The sequence below is a fragment of the Lepidochelys kempii genome, chromosome 7 (genome assembly GCF_965140285.1).
Source record: "Lepidochelys kempii isolate rLepKem1 chromosome 7, rLepKem1.hap1, whole genome shotgun sequence".
NCBI classification, from domain to species: domain Eukaryota; kingdom Metazoa; phylum Chordata; order Testudines; family Cheloniidae; genus Lepidochelys; species Lepidochelys kempii.
The window spans coordinates 56,872,429-56,892,062 of NC_136386.1; the positions used below are offsets into that span (position 1 = coordinate 56,872,429).

The 19,634-nt window shown below is 44.8% G+C and overlaps 1 protein-coding gene across 1 annotated transcript; it reads left to right on the plus strand.

Moving 5' to 3' along the window:
- Positions 1 to 1,219: 1,219 nt before the first annotated feature.
- On the plus strand, positions 1,220 to 19,590 carry LOC140915303 (uncharacterized). The gene is made up of 6 exons (XM_078853941.1): positions 1,220 to 1,251; positions 3,668 to 3,703; positions 3,983 to 4,030; positions 6,697 to 6,813; positions 17,913 to 17,978; positions 18,283 to 19,590. Exons 3-6 carry the CDS (start codon positions 4,028 to 4,030, stop codon positions 18,517 to 18,519), a joined length of 423 nt encoding a protein of 140 aa, XP_078710067.1. The 5' UTR covers positions 1,220 to 1,251; positions 3,668 to 3,703; positions 3,983 to 4,027; the 3' UTR covers positions 18,520 to 19,590.
- The last annotated feature ends 44 nt before the right edge of the window (positions 19,591 to 19,634 follow it).

The following is a 19,634-nucleotide window of genomic DNA, read 5'->3' on the forward strand; positions in this document are numbered from 1 at the left end:
TGCTAGTTTAGGGCTCGGAACCCAGGTTCAGCTCCTTACTCCACCATAGGCTTCACCTCAGTGACCTCAGGCAAGTCACTTTGTCTCTGTTTCCCCATCTGTACAGTGGCAATTAGAGCCCTGACCCACCTTCCAGGGACCTTGTGAGGAAAAATGCGTTAAAGATGGTGACATGATAGGACGCTAGAGTGGGAGGGCTCTGAGTTACTACAGAGAATTATTTCCCGGGTATCTGGCTGGTGGGTCTGGCCCGCATGCTGAGGATCTACCTGATCGTCATAGTTGGGGTCAGGAAGAAATTTTCCCCTGGGCGGGAGGGTTCGCCTTCCTCTGCAGCATGGGTCACTTCCAGGTTCAAACTAGCATAAATGGTGGATTCTCTGTGACTTGTAGTCTTTAACCCATGATTTGAGGATGTCTGTAACTCAGCCAGAGGTTAGGGGTCTATTGCAGGAGTGGGTGGGTGAGGTTCTGTGGCCTGCAAAGTGCAGGTGGTCAGACTAGATGATCACGATGGTCCCTTCTGGCCTTAAAGTCCAGGAGTTTAGGTGCTCAGCTACTATGGGGATGAGGACAGTATAAGTTAGCCCTGGTCTACACTACAAACTCACAGCGGTATAACTCTGTCACTCAGCGGTGTGGGAAATCCGCACCCCTGAGCCATGCCGTTACACCAACCTAAGCCCTGGTGTAGACAGCGCTGTGTCCCGGACAGCTCTCCCATCGGCGTAGGGAGTGTCGTCACTAAGCGCTCCAGCTGTGTCTCTGCAGCACTTTAAGTGCAGATAAGCCTTTATACAGATTAATTCTCGTTCCCAGAGCTTAAATGCCAGGGCTACCTCTCCTGTCAGTGGCACACTTGTATGCAAGGCATGACCTGCCACATACAGTGTGTGCGAGGTAACACTCTGTGGAGGATGCCATTTTGTTCTAGGAATGCTATTATCGTTATTGCTTGAGCCCGGGCACCTCTTTCTTTACAAACTAAGCACAGCTTGTTCTTATGTATTTTTCTCTAAATAATTTGAGGGCCTATTTTTTGCTGTCTTCGGCTGGAGCACTCACTGAGGATTATCCATCAGTCACAAGTGGGCATTTCCCACCCAGTCCGTTCCCTGTGGTTGCAAGGTAGAGAGAAGCAATTGGCCAGGGTCACCTGTCTTTCTGCATGTCCTTAATACCAAGCTCCTTTGTATTCAATGTTTTTTCTTACAGACTTCTGCGAAATCCACGTTTGCTGAAAACATAACTGTAAGTATGTTGGGTATGGGTGAAAGAAAGGTGATTTATCAACTCTCCGTATATGAGAAGGTTGAGAGTCTGCTTCCTGGAACGACAAAGGCGTGGAGGAATTCTGGAGAGGCTGGCAGAGTTCTGGTCTGAATGACAGTTTTATTGCTGCTGAGGTTACGTTTTAGTTTTAGTTGCGTGTGAGGGTGCCTAGAATCTTGCATTTGCATCATTGCATTTGCATCTCAGTGAGAAAGAAGGTGAAGAGTGAGCTTATCCATTAGAACAGGGATCAGCGGCAGGGAGTTACACAAATCTTGAGTTAAATGCACATTCGGACTGACTATAATACAGAAGACACACTTTTTCTCTTCTTGGAATCTCCCCTCTCTTTACCTCCTGCCCCCACTGTTTTATCAAAATCACATGCATGCTGGCCTAATAGACCTCCCACCCTTAGTTGCCATTATATGAAAGATGGCCTGACACCATGGCCTCTCTTTTTCCTAGGCTTAGCGGTTGCAGTTTTCCCAGCCAGGCAGCAGCCACAGTTAGCTGCTGATTTACAGGTGCTGGGTACAATCCAGTTTGAAGCCTCAGCTCTCCAAAATGGAACAGGCAGGTGGGAAGGGGCAATATTTCGGTCTACTGAATTACAGAGAAGTAGGCACAGCCACAAGGAGATGAGCAACTGCTGCTTGGGCACAGCACTGCCTGGAGGGTTTATCAGCCACATACCGTCGTTATTCATGGTGCAGTTTGCATTGCCGTGGCTGAGCATGGCAGCTCAGAACCACTTGTGTGTTCAAAAGGCCAGAGAAGTTATAGGGTTTTGTTGTGACATCAGTCTCTGGCAGTGGACTGGGGAAGCAAACACGCTCAGCTGGGTGTGCTAGCGTTGCATCTGAGAGCTGACACAGGAGATGTAGGATTTTTGAGTCTGTGGGCAAGGAATCCCTTTACAGGACCCTGCCATTGGAGTTATGATGAGAACTGATAGCAGATGTAATCTGCTATGAGGACACGTGTCCTGTTCTTACCAACAGGAGTATTGATTGTCCCTTCCTGATAGTTTTCCCTCCATTGGAACTATCATGCATCTTGTCCTAGACACAGTTCCAGGCCCCGATTTGGGAATGAGCCAATTTAAGGAATATACCTCATCTGTGCCTCCTTTTAACGAGTAGCAGTTGGCCAGGCTGTTTGGATCTTACACACTTCCAGCAAAGGGGTCATACTGTCTAAATGAGCTTTGAATTTCAAATGCTCCTGATCTAATCAGCTAGAGGAATCTTTTGAGTCAAGCCTCTGTCAGTCTATGCGCAGTGCAGGAGTTGAACTGCTGGACCAGGCCATTGTTTCCTGCCTCATGTTAGGGGGCTTATTCCTTCACCCACTTACTTCCCTGGTCCGTCTCGCATGAACAGAGAGTGACAATACCCAAACTCCGAAGGTGCAAACAATTTGATGTTTATTGGGGTGAACTTCCAGCAAGCTTAAATCCAAGTTCCTTTTTCCTTATTTTCGAATCCCAACTTACTTCCTGTTTGCCCCTAATTTGTATAGTAGTAATCTCAGCTATACCTTAACCAATCATTTTACTGAAATTTACCTAACCAATCCCAACATATTGTAACATGATTAGCTAAACTTTTATATCCCATCACCTTAATTAGTTTACGCCCAGCAAAATTAATTATGCAGCAGACAGAAACTATCACAGATCCAGACAGAGACCATGCAAATAAACAATAACAAAGTGGGAACTATAATGACAAAACAATACAGAAGTGAGGATTTTACAACTACACCTATAAAGACATGAGGGTTTCCCAGCTTTATCTATTGATAAGTGAGTTCTTACCAAACAGAAAACTATCAAACTAAATTTCCTTTTACATGTTCTAGGCTCTTCCCTTTCTCTGGAGGTGATAGATTGGATCACCTTTCTAACAGCCCCAGATTGCCTTATTTCAATATGCCTAGTTTGGAATGTAAGGCTGTGACCATATGCTTCCCAGTATATGGCTGCTCCAATGGCTTGGCCAAAGGCCTTATCTTAAGAACAGGGCCTCAGACTGTCACAGTGAGAGAAGGCCCTTACACAAGCAGACAGTGATTTTGATTCTTTCTTTTATACCTCTATAACCAGCTAAGTGATAAACATATACCTACATTCTTAAAGTCTAGGCCTTTACAGACAGGCCTGAATATCTATATCCTAACACCTCAAACGTGGCCATGCCCGGATGCTTCAGAGCAAGGTGAACCTCCTCCCATCCCAACTGTGCTGAGCCATGCAGTGCACTGGGGCTGAGTGGGAAAGACGTTCCTGTCCGGCTCCCCGCTCCGGATATTATTAAGCTACGTGCTGCTTTCTCGCTGGAGTCTGGTTTGTTCTTTAAGACTCAATCATTTCATTTTCTCTCTTGTTCAGGAGTCCATCCTGGTTACCAATGCCACCACTATCACAGTAAGTGTCGCAGGTCTATGGAGCCGGCCTGAAGTTTTCAGACACTATGTTTATTCCCTCTTAGATCTATCGCAAAAATGATGTAAACAGCACTAAAATTCTGATTCCAGATCTATCCTCAGTGGAGGAAGATAATTTTTACAGCTCGTAGACAGAATGTGGCCATGTTTCAGATGATACCCAGTGTTGCATATGACCTTGTCACAGCTTGTACATCCTCTGCCCTCATTCAATTTTTACAAAACATTGTAACTGTTCTAAACTCTTTCTTGTTTTTAGCCTCCGACAAGTGATAGCACAAATGTTCAACCAGGTCCTTCTGCTATGGTAAGATTTGGTTTGCTGTTGAACTTGAATAATTATATACTCCCATTTCGCAGACAGTAAATTCCCCCTGCAGAATCAGTCCTCCGTGTCTCCTGTAAATACTGTTGTTTAGTGCTGATGGGAGCTGTACAGCATTTGCCGTGTTCCACCCCAAAGGTGGCTGTATTTCTATCCCTGGTGAAGTGCATAGACAATTATTTTTATAAGCCTTTTGGGATCCCTCAGGATGAATGGCAACATTTTATTATTCATATCTGTGTATAGTAGCAGGATTAGCAGTTAAGATACTACTAACAGCGATTAATATCTTGCATTGGCTTTTGACAAATATAGTGGCTATTTGTCATGCTTTGGATGAAAAAGGCAAAACATATGCACTAGTTACTTGCAGGCTTTTAAGGAAATAGTTTCCCTTAACAATTCTAGTAGCTGTGTTTAGATGATGCAGGAAGCCCTATACTAATGGTATGTTACACTCACAATAGACACACAGGGATTGTCTGCACTGCAGTTAGACACCGGGGGCTGGCCCATGACAGCTGACTTGGGTTTGCAGGGCTTGGGCTAAAGAACTGTTTAATTGCGGTGTAGAAATTCACAATTTAGCCTTGCAACCAAGTCTAAGAAATGCTAGAAAACTGCAGTTCTAAACCAAATGAAATGTGTCTCTACCATGTTTTGTGCAACAATCACTTTTCAGGCCACTAAAAGACAGTTTACCAAGTATCAGAGGGGTAGCCATGTTAGTCAGTATCCACAAAAACAACAAGGAGTTTGGTGGCACCTTAAAGACTAACAGATTTATTTGGGCATAAGCTTTCGTGGTTAAAAAAATGCATTTGAAGCAGTGGGGTTTTTTACCCCCGAAAGCTTATGCCCAAATAAATCTGTTAATCTTTAAGGTGCCAGCAGATTCCTCATTGTTTTTTTTAAAAGACAGTTTGATTCCCTGGGTTGCAAACATGTGCTTCAGTTTATACCTACAGCCATTTACTCAGGCTAGGAAACATTCATCCAGTTAATCAAGCCAGAATTTGTAGAGTTCACTTCTATGCTAAAAGGCAAATGCTGTGCTCAATCAGTGTAAACTCAGAATGCCACTGATTTCTCCAGTGCAAATCCAAGACCACTGAAAGCAGAATGTGGCCTTTAATATTGAAGCTTTGTAGTATCTTTATGCATTAGAATAACAATGGCATTTGACCAGAGGAGTCAGTTTACAGTACCTGCAAAAATCTAGGAGGAGCAGCTCCATGCAGAAATAGCTCTGAGCTTCCTGCTCCCCAGAGCTAACCTGATCAAACGCCACCTGGGCACAGAGTTCCAGATTTAAAGAGACAGTGCAGTTAAAAAAAAACCTGGGGTTTCAGCATTTTGCTCATTGTGGCGTAGTTTCAACTGAAAGGAATATGCCACGTTCACTTGTAGCTAATGGTGAATGCCCCCTGGGCTATGCTGGGTCCCAATTTTGCAGTGGGGTCATTAGGTGCCGACTCCATGGGTGCTCCGGGGCTGGAGCACCCATGGGGAAAAATTGGTGGGTGCTCTGCACCCACCGGCAGCTCCTTGCCCCACCCCAGCTCACCTTCACCTCCTCCCCTGAGCATGCCGCATGCCTGCATTTTCCCCCTAGCTCCCAGTGCTTGGGAGGGATGGGGAATGCGGCGTGCTCAGGGGAGTAGGCGGGGGCTGGGGCGGCGATTTGGGGAGGGGTCCAATAGGGGCAGGGAGGGGGTGGAATTGGGGCGGGGACTTTGGGGAAAGGGTTGGAATGGGGGCGGGGAAGGGGTGGAGTCAGGGCGGGGGGGGCACGAGCACCCACCGGCACCATGAGAAGTTGGCGCCTATGGTGGGGTCAGCCCCCAAGAATCTCAGTGCAGAGAGGGGGCCCCTGGTGTCAGTTACACTGTACAGAGGGATGATGATATTGATTTCCTTTGTAAAATGCTTAGCGAGCTAAAGATGAAAAGTGCTATAAAAGAGAAAAGTGGTGGTATTCTTTTATTGTCAGTTCTTCTATAAACAGGGCCAGGACCCGAGCTCTGGGAACTCAGCAGTGAGATTTAGGCATGCGTGTATACTGACAACTTGCCCTCAATAATTCATAGATTTAAGGCCAGATGAGACGGTTAGATCATCTACTCTGATCTCCAGTATATCACAGGTCGACAGGTCATTCATCTGGTTTTAAGACGGCCAGTCCTGTTGTATGGTTTGTCCCCTGTCCAGTATGGATATAAAACTGGACGTGGTTGAGTCCAGTATCATGCATGGAGGGTGCCATTTGGCAGAGTGCACTGCTCTGGTCCTCCTCCCCTGGAGTGACCTTGCACATGCTGTGTGTGAAGTCATGCTGGCAGCACGGCAGGCTCTGCAAAATAGCATCCTCCACGTGACATGGTCACGCCAGCAGGTGTGGGGACAGCTAAGGGGATGTTGTCCTGTGTTCTGGGAATGTCAGTGGCCACCCTAATCCCAGGCCATTAAATTTCACACTGTTACTCCTGGATTGAGCCCAATAACTTGTGTAGCTAACACATTTTCCAGGAAAGCACCTAGTCTGGATCTGAAGACACTAAGACATGGAGAATCCACCATTTCCCTTATGGAAGGAGAGGATGACACTGTGTGTGTGTTTGACCTTGCACTCTTTCTTCATGAGCTAGGTCAATCCCTTGGTGTTTGGACTAGCATCAGGGATACCCAGCATTGTGGCCCTAGTCCTCGGAATCATACTGGCTGTGACCTGCATTCGACAAAGGACACGCTGCAGCTGTAATAAGGTGACTGTATGGCATTGCTATTGGCTTTGTAACATTTCAAATGGCGATGAGCTCACATTGGAATCCTGGTTCAAAACTCCACTGAGCTTTGGGGAAAGTCGGATTCAGATCCAAGTGTCTCTGCTGGCCATGTGCTCCCACCCTAGAAGATCCAAACACCCCATAACTCATGGAAAAGTTGGAGCTCAGATTAATGGCTTGGGGCCACTTCACATTTAAAGTGTAGCACCCCCTCTCCACCCTGTTACCTTCTTTAATGCCAATCTGCTTACAGGCTTTGATGGACAGGTCTGGGTTCTTTTGGATCCCGCCATCCACTCAGCAGAGTGTATCTTCTTTCTTTTTTTCCTATGAATTTATTTGTGGGTGCCTCCACCCCCCTTGCTCATAGACTCATAGATATTAAGGTCAGAAGGGACCATTATGATCATCTAGTCTGACCTCCTGCACAATGCAGGCCACAGAATCTCACCCACCCACTCCTGCAATAAACCTCTCACCTATGTCTGAGCTATTGAAGTCCTCAAATCATGGTTTAAAGACTTCAAGGTGCAGAGAGTCCTCCAGCAAGTGACCCGTGCCCCATGCTGCATAGGAAGGCGAAAAACCCACAGGGCCTCTTCCAATCTGCCCTGGAGGAAAATTCCTTCCCAACCCCTAATATGGCCATCAGCTGAACCCTGAGCATGTGGGCAAGATTCACCAGCCAGACACCCAGGAAAGAATTCTCCGTAGTAATTCAGATCCCACCCCATCTAACATCCCATCACAGGCCGTTGGGCCTATTTACCATGAATAGATAAAGATCAATTAATTGCCAAAATCATGTTATCCCATCATACCATCTCCTCCATAAACTTATCAAGTTTAATCTTGGAGCCAGATAGGTCTTTTGCCCCCACTGCTTCCCTTGGAAGGCTATTCCAGAACTTCACTCCTCTGATGGTTAGAAACCTTCATCTAATTTCAAGTCTAAACTTCCCGATGGCCAGTTTATATCCATTTGTTCTTGTGTCCACATTGGTACTGAGCTTAAATAATTCCTCTCCCTCTCTGGTATTTATCCCTCTGATATATTTATATATATAAATATATATATATTTATATATCTCCCCTCAACCTTCTTTTGGTTAGGCTAAACAAGCCATGCTCCTTCATAAGACAGGTTTTCCATTCCTTGGATCATCCTAGTAGCCCTTCTCTGTACCTGTTCCAGTTTGAATTCATCCTTCTTAAACATAGGAGACCAGAACTGCACACAGTATTCCAGATGAGGTCTCACCAGTGCCTTGTATAACGGTACTAACACCTCCTTATCTCTACTGGAAAGACCTCGCCTGATGCATCCCAAGACTGTATTAGCTTTTTTCACAGCCATATCACATTGGCGGCTCATAGTGATACTGTGGTCAACCAATACTCCAAGGTCCTTCTCCTCCTCCGTTACTTCTAACTGATGGGTCCCCAGCTTATAACTAAAATTCTTGTTATTAATCCCTAAATGCATGACCTTACACTTCTTACTATTAAATTTCATCCTATTACTATTACTCCAGTTTACAAGGTCATCCAGATCCTCTTGTATGATATCCCGGTCCTTCTCTAAATTGGCAATACCTCCCAGCTTTGTATCATCCGCAGACTTTATTAGCACACTCCCACTTTTTGTGCTGAGGTCAGTAATAAAGATTGGTCCCAAAACCGATCCTTGAGGAACTCCACTGGTAACCTCCCTCCAGTCTGACAGTTCACCTGTCAGTATGACCCGCTGTTGTCTCCCTTGTAACCAATTCTTTATCCACCTTTAAATTTTCATATTGATCCCCATCTTTTCCAATTTAACTAATAATTCCCCATGTGGCACCGTATCAAATGCCTTACTGAAATCTAGGTAAATTAGATCCACTGGGTTTCCTTTGTCTAAAAAATCCATTACTTTCTCAAAGAAGATCAGGTTGATTTGGCATGATCTACCTTTTGTAAAACCAAGTTGTATTTTGTCCCATTTACCATTGACCTCAATGTCCTTAACTACTTTCTCCTTCAAAATTTCTTCCAAGACCTTGCATACTACAGATGTCAAACTAACAGGCCTGTAGTTACCTGGATCACTTTTTTTCCCTTTCTTAAAAATAGGAACTATGTTAGCAATTCTCCAGTCATATGGTACAACCCCTGAGTTTACAGAGTCATTAAAAATTCTTGCTAATGGGCTTGCAATTTCATGTGCCAATTCCTTTAATATTCTTGGATGAAGATTATCTGGGCCCCCCGATTTAGTCCCATTAAGCTGTTCGAGTTTCGCTTCTACCTCAGATATGGTAATATCTACCATCATATCCTCATACCCATTTGTCATGCTACCATTATTCCTAAGATCCTCATTAGCAGAGGTGAAAGTAAACCGGTACGCCCCGGTATGGTGTACCGGTAAGAGCCGGTGCGCCGTACCAGGACTCGCTTTCCGAGAGGGCAATTTAAAGCCCTGGGGTAGCAGCAGCAGGGCTGCGGCGGGGATTTAAAGGGCCCCGGAGCTCCAGCCGCTGCTACTGTCCCGGGGCCCTTTAAATCCCAGCCTGAGCCCTGCTGCCCAAGCCCTGGAGTAGTGGCGGTGGGGCTCTGGTGGGGATTTAAAGGGCCCCAGGGCAGTAGCAGCAGCTGGAGCTCCGGTGCCCTTTAAATCCCCGCCAGAGCCCCGCCGCCGCTACCTCAGGGCTTGGGCAGCAGGGCTCAGGCCGGGATTTAAAGGGCCCCTGAGTTTCAGCTGCCGCTACTGCCCCAGAGCCCTTTAAATCCCTGCCTGAGCCCTGCTGCCCGAGCCCTGGGGTAGCGGCAGTGGCCGGGATTTAAAGGGTCCCAGAGCTCCAGGGCCCTTTAAATCCCCTCCTGAGCCCTGCTGCCGAAGCCCTGGGGTAGCGGCGGTGGGGCTCCGGCGGGCATTTAAAGGGCCTGTTGGTACACGTACTTTGTTGGGGCCCTTGATGACCTATGATCACAACATTCTTCTCTGCAGTGGTTTAGCAGTGTGGCTGACTGGGTTCAGTACAGCCCAAAGGACTCACAAGTGGGAGAAGGTGGTAAATCTGTCCACAGGTTTAATATGCAGCAAGTTATAAAATCCCCAAACCCTTACTCCCTGGCTTGAGGACACAGCTCAGGGAGTAAGGGGTCCCCGAAACAAATTCCCTGACTGACTGACTAAAAGATGGTGCACTCACAAACTCCATGAATGATCCTCAGGTTCAGAGATAACTCTGGACTCTTCAGTCACTGCAGAGGGGCTGATCTCTGCTGGCAGGGATCCTCTTCAGGCAGGAATCTGCCTGCTTCGGTCCCAGGATTTTCCCCTCACCACAAAGGGGTGAAGATGACACAACTGTACTAAAATCCAAACTAATCTCCTAGCCCAGTGTCCACACACACACACACGGCAGCAGCCCTGGACTACCAGCCAGAGCAGAGCTGACCATGTGGTCACTGGTCTCACCTAGGGAGTTGGAGGGTGAACTCAGCCTGGCTGGGGAAGTTTCCCAGCAAAACTCTACAAACTGGGAATCATCAGTGGAGAAGGAAAAGCCCAGCTGCGGGATCTTGCTTTCAGGTCCCTAGAGGCCAGTTCTCAGGGGGAACCCTGCATGCAGGCCTGGGACTCACCAGCCCCCACACAGCCAGTCCTGCCCTTGCCCTGGCTGGCTCCAGACTGACTCAAAAATGGCTTCTCCCCTTTCTTGAACTCCCTGGGGCATCTCACTCCCTATTGGTTGCCAGGCAGACTCTGAGTTTGCCTTGGCTCCCCATCCCTACCAGGGACAGTGTGCCTCTTCCTTAGCTGCCAGCAGACAGAGCCCCAGCAATCTAGGTAATCTCCTTAGGGGTTACAAAAGGATGTGTTGATGGTGAAAATCCAGGAGGGAAAGGCTTGAGGTGAGGGAGAGGATGAGATATTAACTAGGATTGGTCACAATTTTTCCATTGAAACAGTCTTTCAGTGGAAAATTGAGTTTTTCATTAAATTATTATTTTTTCTGCAGAAAGTATCTGCTTTGAAAAGAAAAATATGCCCCAAACTTGAAATATTTTGATTTAGGAATGCTGCTGTGGTGCCTCATGGGAATTGTGGTTTGGTTACCTCATTTTCCATTCTCCTCTATGGACCAGGCTCCCCAGCTGGACTACATCTCCGATGATGCACCATAATCAGGGACTGCCATGATGCAACACTTCCTTTTGTTATACCAATAAAATAAAAACCAGCAGGATCTTCTTAAAGGGAAAAAGGCAAAATACCACATTTATTGTGAATACAGAAAGAATCATAGTAAGCAGTTAGTTATAGTTATAACATTCCATCCAATCTCATATTTATTCACACGTTTATTCATACAAACACACACACACACAGGTTCTGCAAGGTTGTTATCACAGTTACCAGCCTTAGAGTTGCTCATGCCAAGCCACTGGCCGGGTGGCCTGGACAAGAGGAGGGAGCAGGGCCTTGTCAGATGCTTATCTGACGCTCCTGGAGGTTGGTTTGCAGAATCAGACCCCAAAGTTCTCACTTTTTAGAGTCTATTTTTATAGGAATTTCTTCCTATGCCAGTCTATGGGAATTGCTTCATCATGCTGTTGCTGAATCAATCAGCAGATAGCACATTCCTGACGGCTCCAAGATGTTATCTTGTTCTTTGGTTCTCCCATTTTTGAGGCTGTTGGGTGGATTCCAGTTTGCCCTCCGGGGGGGGTCCTCTGGTTATTTCCACTTGATGCCTTCTTCAGCCGATGGACACTGGATTCTTAGGCTGGCACCTCCCTGATCATTGTTATCCACACCAAGCATCCATCCACATACATCCTCTATCTCTATTTTAATCACAATTGTTAATACAACAAAAGGGCGGGGAGTCTCTGGGTGCTGTTTCTGTTGTTAGAGTATTGTTTTGAGTCTCTCTCTCTGTGAATTGCTTTGAGAACAGACTCTGTCTTAGAATGTATTAACACAGTTAGCAGCTTGCAAGTTTCACACATAGAGGGAGAGAAACAGTACCAAAAACCAAGAGACCTCTTAATTAGTAATACCCTGGAATTTAAACTCTGGGGAATCAAACTCATTTGTGATTTTAATACAGAACTTCTTTAATATGATCCAACACTTTTTCCAAGAGGGGAGACCCTGGTGCTTCATGGGAGATGTAGTACAACCAGGGAGGCCAGTCCCTAGAGGAGAATGCGGTCATGAGGCAGCCAAACTACAAATCCCATGAGATACCGTTGCAGCACTTTTAGAATTAAAATGTTTTGAATTTTTGCTGCAAAATTGAAATTTTCAACAAGAAACCCCCAAAACTCCATTTTCCAACCACATCTAATATCAACACAAACCTTGATTTCCTGCTGCCTGAGAGAGGGCACCTACAATCTTACCAAGAGCTATACTTTCTGATGGCTGTTGCTAGTTTAGATTTAGGGCTGTCAAGGGATTAAAAAAATTAATTGCGATTAATCACACTGTTAAACAATAATAGAATACCATTTATTTAAATATTTTTGATGTTTTCTACATTTTCAAATATATTGATTTCAATTACAACACAAAATACAAACGTGTACAGTGCTAATTTTATATTTATTTTTGATTACAAGTATTTGCACTTGTATTTGTAAAAAACCAAAAGAAATAGTATTTTTCAATTCACCTAATACAATTAATGTAGTGCAATATCTTTATCATGAAAGCTGAACTTACAAATGTAGAATTATGTACAAAAAACTGCATTCAAAAATAAAACAATGTAAAATTTTAGAGCCTGCAAGTCCACTCAGTCCTACTTCTGGTTCAGCCAATTGCCCAGACAAACAAGTTGCAGGAGATAATGCTGCCTGCTTCTTGTTTACAATGTCAACTGAAAGTGGGAACAGGCATTCTCATGCCACCGTTGTAGCTGTCGTTGCAAGATATTCACATGCCAAATGCGCTAAAGATTCATATGTCCCTTCATGCTTCAACCAGCATTCAAGGGACATGCATCCATGCAGTGCAGACTGACACATGTTCATTTTCATTATCTGAGTCAGATGCCACCAGCAGAAGGTTGATTTTCTTTTTTGGTGGTTTGGGTTCTGTAGTTTCTGCATGGGAGTGTTGCTCTTTTAAGACTTCTGAAAGCATGTTCACACCTCGTCCCTCTCAGATTTTGGAAGGCATTTCAGATTCTTAAACCTTGGGTAGCTATCTTTAGAAATCTCATATTGGTACCACCTTTGCGTTTTGTCAAATCTGCAGTGATAGTGTTCTTAAAATGAAGATGTGCTGGGTCATCATCCAAGACTGCTACAACATGAAATATGACAGGTTTCAGAGTAACAGCCGTGTTAGTCTGTATTCGCAAAAAGAAAAGGAGTACTTGTGGCACCTTAGAGACTAACCAATTTATTTGAGCATAAGCTTTCGTGAGCTACAGCTCACTTCATCGGATGCATACTGTGGAAACTGCAGAAGACATTATATGCACAGAGACCATGAAACAATACCTTCTCCCAACTTGATTATCATACACATTGTAAGGAGAGTGATCACTTTAGATAAGCTATTACCAGCAGGAGTGTGGGGTGGGAGAAGGTATTGTTTCATGGTCTCTGTGCATATAATGTCTTCTGCAGTTTCCACAGTATGCATCCGATGAAGTGAGCTGTAGCTCACGAAAGCTTATGCTCAAATAAATTGGTTAGTCTCTAAGGTGCCACAAGTACTCCTTTTCTTTTAACATGAAATATATGGCAGAATGCGGGTAAAACAGAGCAGGGGACATACAATTCTCCCCCAAGGAGTTCAGTCACAAATTTAATAAGCACATTTTTTTAACGAGCATCATCAGCATGGATGCAGGTCCTCTGGAATGGTGGCCGAAGCATGAAGGGGCATATGAATGTTTAGCATATCTGGCACATAAATACGTTGCAATGCTGGCTACAAAAGTGCCATGCAAATGCCTGTTCTCACTTTCTGATGACTTAAATAAGAAGAGGGCAGCATTATCTCCTATAAATGTAAACAAATTTGTGTGTCTTAGCGATTAGCTGAACAAGAAGTAGGACTGAGTGGACTTGTAGGCTCTGAAGTTTTACATTGTTTTGTTTTTGAGTGCAGTTATGTAACAAAAAAATCTATATTTGTAAGTTGCACTTTCATGATAAACAGATTGCACTACAGTTTTTGTATGAGGTGAATTGAAACGCACTATTTCTTTTGTTTATCATTTTTACAGTGCAAATATTTGTAATAAAAATATGCACTTTGATTTCATTTACAACACAGAATACAATATTTATGAAAAATGTAGAAAAACATCCAAAATATTTAATAAATTTCAATTGGTATTCTATTGTTTAACAGTGTGATTAAAACTACGATTAATCATGATTAATTTTTTTGAATTAATCGTATGAGTTAACTGAGATTAATCAACAGCCCTAATTTTAACATGAGATTTAATTGTCAATATAAATGTGCGAATTTGGGGTTTTCCTTTATTAAGATGAATCTGTGTCACACCAATGGGGGCAGCTACAGGCAATCCGTGCACATCGCCTATTGTCAGGCATCGGGGCCTCACAGGTGTCAACCTGCCTGGATGAGCTTGCAAGATCAGGACTTCAGTTCTTGAATGGGTTGGGCCTGTCTCTCCACTGTGTTGACATCTGTGCTAAGAGGCTGCCTGTTCAGAATGGTAGCTCTTTACACTCAGATGACTCTCTGTAAGGTGCAAAGCAGAATCAAACCCATGGTATATTTTAGAAACACAAAGCACCCACTTCTTTAACTGTATGCTCTAAGTGCAGGTCTGAGCTGAAAAGGGACTCTCTAAAAAGTCATCCTGAAACGCTCAAAAGCACAAATGTGAAGTTTGCCTCAGTGCCTTAAAATCATATATGCTCCTCTTACAAGTGAAAAATGGGACTTCTAACCGGACAGCTTCTGAAAACTCAGCTTGAGATCTCAATGTCAAGCAGGGGTTCTTTCTGGCCAGGGTGAATTGATTTAAATCATGATTTACATCACCAAGTGGAAAAAACCCAGATTTAAATCATCGATTTCCCTTTGTACTTCAGTTATTTTCTAAAGAAAGGTACATTCTCATTGGCTGATATAACCGTTAAAGCATGTTGATTTATAAATAGAGGCTAGGTTTGGTACATCTTTTTGCTACACTATAACTAGTGTGACAAAGTTCCTGCTCTACCTTGGTGGGTCTCGCGCTTATTGGCGGATTTGCTCGCCTTGGAGCTTCATGGCAGCCCTCAGCTTGGCCATTTTTCTGAATTCACAGTCCAGGTCGACTTCTCCTGTGTCTGACCAGGAGTTGAGAGGATTTGGGGGGAACCCAGGCCCGCGCTCTACTCCGGGTTCCTGCCCAGGGCCCTGTGGAATGCAGCTGTCTAGAGTGCCTCCTGGAACAGCTGTGCGACAGCTATAACTCCCTGGGCTACTTCCCCATGGCCTCCTCTCAATACCTTCTTTATCCTCACCATAGGACCTTCCTCCTGGTGTCTGATAATGCTTGTACACCTCAGTCCTCCAACAGTCCGCATTCTCACTCTCAGCTCCTAGTGCCTCGTGCTCCCAGCTCCTCAAATGCACATCACAAACTGAAGTGAGCTCCTTTTTAAAACCCAGGTGCCCTAATTAGCCTGCCTTAATTGATTCTAGCAGCTTCTTGACTGGCTGCAGGTGTTCTAATCAGTCTGTCTGTCTTGTCTCCAGAAGGTTCCTGATTACCTTCCCTGTTACCTTACCCAGGGAAAAGGGACCTACTTAGCCTGGGGCTAATATATCTGCCTTGTATTACTCTCCTATAGCATCTAGCACAACCCTGTCACACTAGATACATGAATTTAAGCAGTTATATAGCTTAATATTTTCAGTGTTATGAAGTATTTGAACATTTTTTAGTATGTTTGAAAGTGGTGAATGATATCTTGCTTATTTACTAAATAATTAACATTTTGCTGATGAGTTGTGTCAAGCTGCATTAGAATGGTAACTGGAATTTAATTAATCATACAAAACAGCATATAACATTTATTTTTGTTAAACAAAACAAGCCCTTAATACAGTACATGACCTGCTGTGCTGTTAATGTTTTTCCCCTGATTCTTTCTTTATGTAGAAAAGCAGAGTTTAACTCAAAGTTTATGATGGAGGTGCATAGATTCAGCATATTTGTTTATTATTTAAATGTTTTAAAAGAGTATAACATGTTTAGGCCTTAAAATATTTTGTATTACGTTCAGATTTTCATTTTAAGCAGGTTTATTTTTTTTAAAAGGAAAACTTCTTATAATTTGAATAACAAAATGAAGAAAAATCTGATTATTTTGATTTAAAAAAAAAGATTTGTATCCACCTGGTTTCTGGCTCATGTATCACCACTAACAAAAGATTCTGTAAACCACAGTCTGCCCTCAGGTTCATTTATGCAAGCTCAGTGTGAAGGCTTGTTGTCTGATTGTAAGAGCGGGGGCCTAGGAACCAGAACTCTTGGGTTCCTAGCTCCTGTAACCCTTCTGCCAGGCCAAGTTGATAGCAGCACGGGCCGGGTTCAGTACACAGGGGTTCCCTCTCATCTAAGCAAATGCAAAACTGGCTCGAGCCCCCACCCAGTGACCTGGGAAAATCTTACACACCCCCTGGGCGCCTCAAAGAGGCAATACTTCCCCTCTCGCAAGCACAGAGTCTCGGTGTAGTAGAGAATCTTTAATAACATGAGGTAAACAGCATCAGCATTAAATTGGGGAAACACCACAACTAGTGTTCATTAACCATGAGCAAAGACCCACCCCAGAAAATTGGGCCACATCCTTTCCCTCGGGTTCTTGAGTCCCAGAACCCAAACGTCTCTTGAGTCCAGCAATCCACAATCACCCAAAGTCCAAAAAGTCCAGCCCCAGAGTTCAAAAGTTCATCTGCAGAGTGTTACTCCCCAGTCTGGCTAAAATGTGCCTGTGTGTGGGGGAAAGAGGTAAGGAGCACCTTACGTGTCCTGAAGCTGACTGCCGCACAGGGCTCTGCTCTGCTACGCTGTCTCACGAACGGCTCTGCTCCACCACGACCGGCTCCGCTCTGCACAGCTCGCCGTCTCACGAACAGCTCTGCTCAGCTTGCCGTCTCATGAACACACTGCTGTCTCACGAACGGCTCCGCTCTACGACGACCGGCTCCGCTCAGCTCGCCGTCTCACGAACACTCCGCCAGCCTATCCACGAACAGCACCACTGCACTCTAGTTCTTCCAGCTCCCCACTACTTGACACAGTGCTCAGTGATTTCAGCTCATAGTAGTGGGAGCCTTAGTGCTGGTGCACCATAAGGCCAAAGTGAATGCAGCACAGTACCTGTAGCAAGACTCTTAATAGACCCAAAATTAGCTCTGACATTCCACAGTGGAGAGAGACAGAGGTGCAATTGGTGCTTCAGGCCCTCACAAAGGGGCCCACACCACCAGGTACTAATACCTGTCTCAAGTCTCTCTCAATTCACAGAGTTTTGGAACCCGGGTTCCTTGCCTAGCGAGTGCTACTCAGTTGATGGTGAGTCCCTCCATCATAACAAAAGGCCAAGTACAGTTCCAAGCACAGTTCCCATAATCAGGGTAATAACAATTTATTCTTCCCGCCCCAATAACAGAGACACTGGGGATCCCACAACAGCCAAAGTGACCATTTGGGCAGTTATGGCCTCATTCTAGGCGGGGTGGGTGTGCCTATGCAAATGAGATCAGCCCCTGAAGTTCTTTTCCACAACTTGCCACACCTCACCACCAGATGTCAGGGTGGAGCCCATCCTGACTCTGCTTACACTCCCAGTGTGATCTTGGGCACTTTCTTGTGCCTCCTGTTTGTAAAGGACTTTGAAATCCTCGGATGAAAGATGCTAAAGAAGTGCAGAGTATCTTTTTTTAGAATAATGACCTAGCCAAGGTGTGTCCGGAGTTCTGAAGTTTTTTCCACAACAAACCATATTAGAATTCCCCATCGCTCCTTATGTGGATGTAGGTAAATTGTTATGGGTATTATCTGTCTGTGACATTTTGTTTATTCATTCAGGCCAAGCAGGGTCAAGAGGTGCTTGAAGAATGCAGATATGAACAGACCATTCCAAAGCTTCCGAAAGTAAGAATTCTTATTGGCACTTTCTAATATGTTGCAAATGTGTGCACGCTACGTTGAGGAATGGCCCCCCGAGTTAGTGACTATGCAGAGTCCTCCCTGGTGGTTCGCTTAAGGGTAATTCAGAGCCAATAACATACAACTCGCTCTAAGCTCTCCCCGCAAGATTTCCCTCTATATTATTATTTATATCTACCTATTGCCGGGGCCTTTCCAAAGAGAAAAGCTGGGATGCCTCACATGTTGCACCCTGCAGAGCCTGGGTACTTTATGGCAGATGGCTATTATTGTGATGTTTTGCTCCTAGGTCTCCTGTGTGTCCATGATGAAGGAGCCAACAAATGTTTATGAAAATGAGGATCAAAAACCACCCTGCAGGCTACCAGCACCCATCCCCAGAAAATCCAGCTGGGCGAGGAATATAAAGCAGGACATTTGTCCTGCAGGGTGGAAATCCTCGGAATTAAGTCTGGAGGCAGTCTACGAAACTTCCATACCTTCCCCCATAACCGAGAAGAGGGCAAAGAGTATGGGTTGGGACTGAAATCAACTGGCCACATGCTCTGCTTGGACACACCCACCAATGCAGCTCCACTGCTGTTAGGAAGAGGGTAATTGAGCCTTTTGTCCTTGTGTATATTTGGACTGACCCAGAACAAAGAGAAGGCAGATGAAGGAGGACTATGTCTGGACTGATGCCTTCAGGACTCCGAAGCAAAGTGCCCCCAGCCCATCCACAAGCGATAGCTTTGCTTATCTGGCAAATTTTAATGGCATTTGAGTTGATTCACTCTAATCAAGAGCAGCTTACCCTTTGCAATGACACTGTGGATAGAAACACTTTGCCGTATGCAATGTATTCTAGTCTTCACCCTGTTTCTCCAAAGGGTCTGGTAAATACACTTGTGGTCTTAGCCCGTGTGCTATAAAATCAACTCTCATGTGACATGTTGTCTATTGCTTAGAGCAGGAATAGTGTCAGGACAAATGAACTAATCCTCTGTCCCAGCAACCCAACCCCTTCCAATTAAGACCTCCACTCTCCCCCACTCCCTCGGAGTTTGTAAGGCTTACAGAGTTTCGGGGATTCCTCTCCACTCTTTCCGGACTGTCCTAAATGAATGCAATAAATGTTTACATAAGCGCATTACATAAAGTCCTCTGTACAAATCAATGCATAACTCGTCCCCCAAGTAGAAGGCACTTTGTCATGGAGGAATTTCCAAATTCTTACTGAAATCCAATCCTCTTTATTTCCAAACTTCCTGGGAACTGTGAGCCATATCTCAGCTGGTGTAAATCAGCATTGCTCCACTGAACTCAGAGCTACTCCAGTTTATGCCAGCTGAGGATCTGGCCTTGCAATTGCAAGTAACTAATTGATCTTGGATTTCCAAACAGTTGGTGGCTCAAGAAGGCAAAACTCTATTTAACTCAAAGGGTTCTCAGTCGGGAGGCCATGATAGCCAGCTCTTCTCGTGGGGCTAAATGGGAGGAGGATCCAAGCTAAATCCCAGGGAGAGATTCTCAGTTGGCAGGGGTGGGTACTAGTATGGAAAAGGAATCATGCTGTAGCAAAGGTTGAGAACCTGCTACTTTAATTTATGGATTAAAAAAATCAGGTATGTTCATGTGCCTTATTAAACATGTTTATTAACC